General features: G+C 43.7%; 1 protein-coding gene across 1 annotated transcript; it reads left to right on the top strand.

Annotated features, from left to right (window-relative positions):
* The first annotated feature begins 1,342 nt into the window (after positions 1 to 1,342).
* LOC140642279 (glyceraldehyde-3-phosphate dehydrogenase-like) lies at positions 1,343 to 2,367 on the top strand. The gene has a single exon (XM_072842695.1). It carries the CDS (start codon positions 1,358 to 1,360, stop codon positions 2,237 to 2,239), a length of 882 nt encoding a protein of 293 aa, XP_072698796.1. The 5' UTR covers positions 1,343 to 1,357; the 3' UTR covers positions 2,240 to 2,367.
* Positions 2,368 to 6,738: the final 4,371 nt, after the last annotated feature.

Raw genomic sequence — 6,738 nt, 5'->3', positions numbered from 1 at the left:
GAATTCACTGTTCATCTGTTTATATCTTATCTCCTCCCAGATACAAAGCTCTTTGAGGACTGAAATCATATTTCTGGACACAGCAAAGTACATTGGTCTTGGGACTGAGATCTGGGCCAAATGCCTGGCTCAACCCCAGGGTAGTTATAAGACCACAGGTAAGTTGCTTGAACTGGGGCCTCATTATCTCATCTGTCAGGCAACAATAATCTCTACTGCATAAGACTGGTGGAAAGATTAAATAAGACAATACATCTAAGAGTTCTGGTAATTTAGGTGTTTTCTCAACATTTAACATTTTGTCATCTTTCCCAATACCTAGTGCAAAGCTTTTCATATAAATGTTCAATAAACATTGGTTGTTTAATTGACAGATGGTGAGTTACATTCCATTCCTTCCTGAATCTCCTCTGTATATCTCATAGGTTTGGCCCATAGGACTGTACTATGGGAAAGTCTGGATGCATACTTTGATAGCCACAATAAATTAGAGATAAACATTATTGATTTTTATTTAACAATTCATCTATAAAGTAGTCAATACTTTTTTCCATAGGTGCCTAAATCCAGAAAAAAATAACATGAAAATAATATATTTGAGAAAAAGTCCATGCCAACCAATCCTAATGGAGTAGGACTTAGCTGAGCAATTAGTATTATCTTCCACATTTTTCTTAAAAAGACTTTAAGAAAATGTGATCCAGGGCAGCCCAGGTGGCTCAGTGGTTTAGCACCACCTTCGGCACAGGGTATGATCCTGGAGACCCGGGATCCAGTCCCACGTCAGGCTCCCTGCATGGAGCCTGCTTCTCCCTCTGCCTGTGTCTCTGCCTCTTCTCTCTCTCTCTCTCTCTCTCTCTCTGTCTCTCATGAATAAATAGATAAAATCTTAAAAAAAAAAACCTTAAAAAAATGTGATCCATCCATTACAACAATGGGTATCTTTAATTCTGCTAGATCTAAACGGGCAAAGGGAAGGAAAAGTTATTGGTAACCAGCAAGAGTTACCTGTTAGGGATGGCCACCTGACATGTGCTGAGCTCCCCATTAGGGGAACCAGATCTGCAGAAAGGGAACTGGTGGAACCAATACCCCAACTTTCCTCCAATATCCTGTCCTCCAATATCCTACTGGGGCTTCACCCCAGTCAAAAGCCAAAGAGCGGGCTCTCTGCTCCTCCCCGTTCGACAGACAGCCGCATCTTCTGGTGCAATGCCAGCCGGGTCCCCGAGACACGACAGTGAAGGTCAGAGTGAATGGATTTGGCTGTATTGGGCGCCTGGTCACCAGGGCTGCTTTTAACTCTGGCAAAGTGGATATTGTTGCCATCAATGACCCCTTCATTGATCTCAGCTACATGGTGTACATGTTCCAGTATGATTCTCCCCACAGCAAATTCCACGGCACAGTCAAGGCTGAGAACGGGAAACTTGTCAGCAACGGGAAGTCCATCTCCATCTTCCAGGAGCGAGATCCTGCCAACATCAAATGGGGTGATGCTGGTGCTGAGTATGTTGTAGAGTCCACTGGGGTCTTCACCACCATGGAGAAGGCTGGGGCTCACTTGAAGGGCGGGGCCAAGAGGGTCATCAACTCTGCTCCTTCTGCTGATGCCCCCATGTTTGTGATGGGCGTGAACCACGAGAAGTATGACAACTCCCTCAAGATTGTCAGCAATGCCTCCTGCACCACCAACTGCTTGGCTCCTCTAGCCAAAGTCATCCATGACCACTTCGGCATTGTGGAGGGCCTCATGACCCCCGTCCATGCCATCACTGCCACCCAGAAGACTGTGGACGGCCCCTCTGGGAAGCTGTGGCGTGACGGCCGAGGGGCTGCCCAGAACATCATCCCTGCTTCCACTGGCGCCGCCAAGGCTGTGGGCAAGGTCATCCCTGAGCTGAACGGGAAGCTCACTGGCATGGCCTTCCGTGTCCCCACCCCCAATGTGTCAGTTGTGGATCTGACCTGCTGCCTGGAGAAAGCTGCCAAATATGACGACATCAAGAAGGTAGTGAAGCAGGCATTGGAGGACCCCCTCAAGGGCATCCTGGGCTACACTGAGGACCAGGTTGTCTCCTGTGACTTCAACAGTGACACCCACTCTTCCACCTTCGACGCCAGGACTGGCATTGCCCTCAATGACCACTTTGTCAAGCTCGTTTCCTGGTATGACAATGAATTCAGCTACAGCAACCGGGTGGTGGACCTCATGGTCCACATGGCCTCCAAGGAGTAAGAGCCTCCTGGACCACCAGCCCCAGCAAGAACAAGAGGAAGAGAGAAGCCCTCAGCTGCTGGGGAGTCCCTGCCCCAACTTAATCCCCCAACACACTGAGAATCTCCTGACCTCCAATTTACATTCTAGACCCCGAGGAAGGGGAGGGGCTTGGGGAGCCCTACCTTGTCATGTACCATCAATAAAGTATACTGTACCACCCCCCCCAAAAAAAAGCCAAAGAGCAAGTGTTTCTTTGGTAGTCTATTGAAGTTAACCCCCTGAGCACAGAGTTGGATGGACAGTAGATACCAAAGGCAAATTGAGAATATCCAGCAGGATAGGAAAGGAGAAAGAGAAGTCAAGGGAAATTAAGTAAATAAGAATAAGAACAAAAATGGATGCTAGAAATAAACCCAAACAATTTTATTAATTGTAATAAATATAAACAGATGAAAGAGATTTTTAGATAGGTAAAGCAAAAAGATAATCTATCACAATTTCCACTTAAAGGAGACATAGCTCAAGCAAAAGTTAATGACAGGTGGAAAACAGAAAAAGATACATCATGTAAATACTAATGGAAGGAGGGCTTCTCTAGTAATACTAATATCAAATATGACAGGATTAAGGTAAACATTTTTAATGTAAGTTAAGAAACCAAAACACATGGCAGCCCTGGTGGCTCAGTGGTTTAGCACCGCCTTCAGCCCAGGGCCTGATCCTGGAGACCCAGGATCGAGTCCCACATCGGGCTCCCTGCATGGAGCCTACTTCTCCCTCTGTCTATGTCTCTGCCTCTCTCTCTCTCTCTGTGTCTCTCATGAATAAATAAATAAAATCTTAAAAAAAAAAAAGAAACCAGGGGATCCCTGGGTGGCGCAGTGGTTTGGCCCCTGCCTTTGACCCAGGGCGCGATCCTGGAGACCCGGGATCAAATCCCACGTCGGGCTCCCTGCATGGAGCCTGCTTCTCCCTCTGCCGGTCTCTGCCTCTCTCTCTCTCTCTCTCTCTCTCTGTGTGTGTGTGTGTGTGACTATCATAAATAAATAAAAATTTAAAAAAAAGAAACCAAAACACAAAGAAGATATAAAAATCATGAAATCATACCTACTTAGTGGTAATATAATCTTATACAACATTAAAATTGATGGATTTACAAGAGGTAACTGACAAATCTACTATCATAGCAGGAGATATTAAAACATATCTCTCAGAACTTGACAGAAAAAGCAGACCAATGGTTTTAAGAAAATTAAGGGTCCTCAAGTTTGAACAAAACATTTAAAAATAGCTAACCTTAGTGGATAACATATAGGCTGCTGCACCTGTCAAGCAAACAACACCCTTTCCCTCTGCCTACCACCAACCCCCTCCCACCCCCACTCATGTGTGCTCTCTCTCTCAAATAAATAAAATCCTTTTTAAAAATTAAATAAAATTAAATTTAAAAATCCAGTTCTTCAGTCATACTAGGCACATTTTAAGCATCTAACAGCTCCATATGGCTAGCTATAGTTTTAGACAGTGTAGTCCTTGTCCATGAAGATGTTCATGGAGCAAATAACTGTCCTTTCCAAAGTATTCCTCCTTGACTTGTCTGCTGGCCTATGTTAGGCTATGGACCTTTCCATTCTAACCTCAATATAAAGCAATTTTCCTGCCTAAACTACTATGTAAGAAGTAAAGTAGCTCTGGACTATCAAAGCAGCCCCTCTTCCAATGGCCCATGAAAATTTCTATTTAACAACAGCACTAGTCACATTATATTCTTTCTTTGTCAAAGATCAGTAAACTACTTCAAAACATATTAAAACCCTATGTAATGGAAGCAGTAAGGTAGTTTGCAAGTGAATTCATAGCATTAGATCTCAGAGAACCTCAGCAAGAAAGTGGTAATAATTCCCTGGGTCCATTCTCTCCCCTGTCTCTACATTGAGTACCTCTGGGAACAAAATGGAAGGAGAGCTCATGGCAACACTGCTCACTGTGTTTAAGCTCCCACCTCCCAGTATCCAGGGCTTCATGATGAGCCCAACACCAACATACTAGGCCACCTGTCTCCTCCTTCCCCTACGTGGCTTAGTCAGAAAAGAGGGCTTATTTCAGATAAAGAAACTAAACACCCCAATCAGGTCATTCTTTCCACGTTGGCATAAATTCAAGACATGCAGAACCCTTGGGAGGCTCTTCACCACATGGCCATGCCCTTTTTGCCTCTGAAGCCTTGTGCTTCCAGCTTGTGGAAAGAGAAATTCAGAAAAACAGTTCAAGGGCTCTGCTTCTGGCACTGCTACTGATCCACAGTGAAACCTGGAGCAAGCTTTTTTGGCTGAGATTCTAAAACAGGAATAAAGTCTTCCCTACTTATATTCTAGACTATCATGAAGGTCAAAGGAGAATACATATTCTATGTAAAAATACCTAGAAAAGTAAAGGGTACTTTATAGACCTAAAGTATTATTTTAAAATCATGTTGGTTCAAGTTTCCCAACATATACCCAAGAAAGACTTAAAAGTAGGTATGCCCAACAGGCCTTCTCATTTCCTGTTGGGGATATAAATCAGAATAAACTTTTTGGAGGGAAATGTGACAGTATCTACCAAAATGTTAAGTGTTCGTACCATTGGAGTCATAAATACCATGTCTAAGAGTAACTGGAGAAATACATGTGTTGAAGAAGATGTATGTGCAAGAATTTCACTGAAGCATAGTTTGCAATAGCAAAAATTAAAACTCGCCTGAAGTTCCAGCTGTAAGTAGTAAGTAAAAACTTTTTTAGCTTTTAAGGTCCCAGGATATACTTAGCCTCACTTTTTTGTTTATTCAAGAAGTATCTGTAATAAATCCCACAACTAAGGCACTGTACCGTGTGCTATGGTGCAATGGAGGGATTTCTTATTCTGACTTGGGGTGTTTGCAGTCTGACGGGAAACACAAGAGATTTGTATAAAGAATAATAATGCAAGGGAGAATGGCAAGTGCCCAAAGGGATAAACCAGATAAAGGATTCTGGGGCCTCAGAGCACATGCCCTGGGGAATGTAACAGGCAAGAGAAGGGCTAGAGATTTGTGAATGGGGGCACTGGCCCTGAGTTGTGAAGTGGTGGGATTTGGAAAAGTAAACATCACTTTCCAAATGTAGAAATGAATTGAGAAATGTATAGCAGTTTAAGCAAGTGCCAAAGTTTACTGCTGTTTTTATTTCTAATGACTAAACTGACCCTCTTGCCACACACAACTCCTTTGTTGTTGTTTAACCAAAAGGAAAGCAGGTGAACTTGGTGCCCACTAGTGGTCTACCACCTTCCCCCCTGACAGGAGCATGACCCCAGGGTGGGCTTTTGGAGCTCTGGTTGAGTTTCAGCAGTGCTGGTTCAGAGTTACCAGCCCTCACCCCATAAAAAAAGAGCTTTTAGATAGATTTTTCTGGTATCTGGAAATCTCTGGACAAACCTGATCTCTGAATTGTGTCAAAAGTCATGTCTGTGTGCAACCCATGCTCCACCTTCTGTACAAGGGGAAGTAGCTTATGTTCACAGTGGCCTGACACAGTCAGTGTGGTGGGTATGTAGAGCCAATCTGTGCTGTGCTTCATGGAACGAGGCCCTTGAGCAAAACACTCCTCTGTGAAACAGCAATTCTAACTATTTCCTCCTAAATCCTTATTTCAACATTTTAGAATGTCCCTCGATAAAGATGCTTATTATTTTCTTTTCTTTGTTCTCATTATAGTTTAAAGAAAGCTTACATGAAGGTCACCCCTTCCTCTGGGACTAGGGCTGAGTCCTGATAACCAAGAGGGGGCCACCATGCAACTGGTGGCTTTGATTAAGTAAAACATTCTAGCAAACATTTTGGGAACCACTGAGACTGTGGGCAACAGATGTTCAAAGACACAGTTAGCCAGGATGGTTCTCTTCCAATCTGTTCTATAGATATTTATTAAGCAGTCAATATGCCCCAGGCACAGGGGATACAAAGATGAATGACCTTCTCCTTAACTTCTTGGTATCTGCAGTTTGGGAGAAAAGATGTTGTTGCAAATCATATTAATAGCTACCATGATTTAGATCCTCTTCTGAATCAGATGCTGTGCCAGTATAGTTTCAATCATACTCTACAATCCTGCAAAATAGGTTTTATTAGCTTCTTTCCACAAATAAAGAAGCAGAGGTCTCAGTAAACACAGAACAGATACACAGAGCATAGGAGAGCCCAGGTAGAGGCTGGAAGTGGATCTGTCCCACCAATGAGCTAGAAGTGTACACAGGCCCACAGTGAGGAACAAGAGAGTGCACAGAAGCTGGGAGTTATGATAAAACACAGAGGAGAAGAATCCCTGGGTGGCTCAGCGGTTTAGCACCTGCCTTTGGCCCATGGCGTGATCCTGGAGTCCTGGGATCGAGTCCTGCATCAGGCTCCCTGCATGGAGCCTGCTTCTCCCTCTGCCTGTGTCTCTGCCTCTCTCTCTCTTTGTGTGTCTCTCATGAATAAATAAATAAAATCTTAAAAAAAA

This window comes from Canis lupus, chromosome 11 (assembly GCF_048164855.1).
Source record: "Canis lupus baileyi chromosome 11, mCanLup2.hap1, whole genome shotgun sequence".
Lineage (NCBI taxonomy): Eukaryota > Metazoa > Chordata > Mammalia > Carnivora > Canidae > Canis > Canis lupus.
This window is presented reverse-complemented; position numbering and strand designations above follow the sequence as displayed.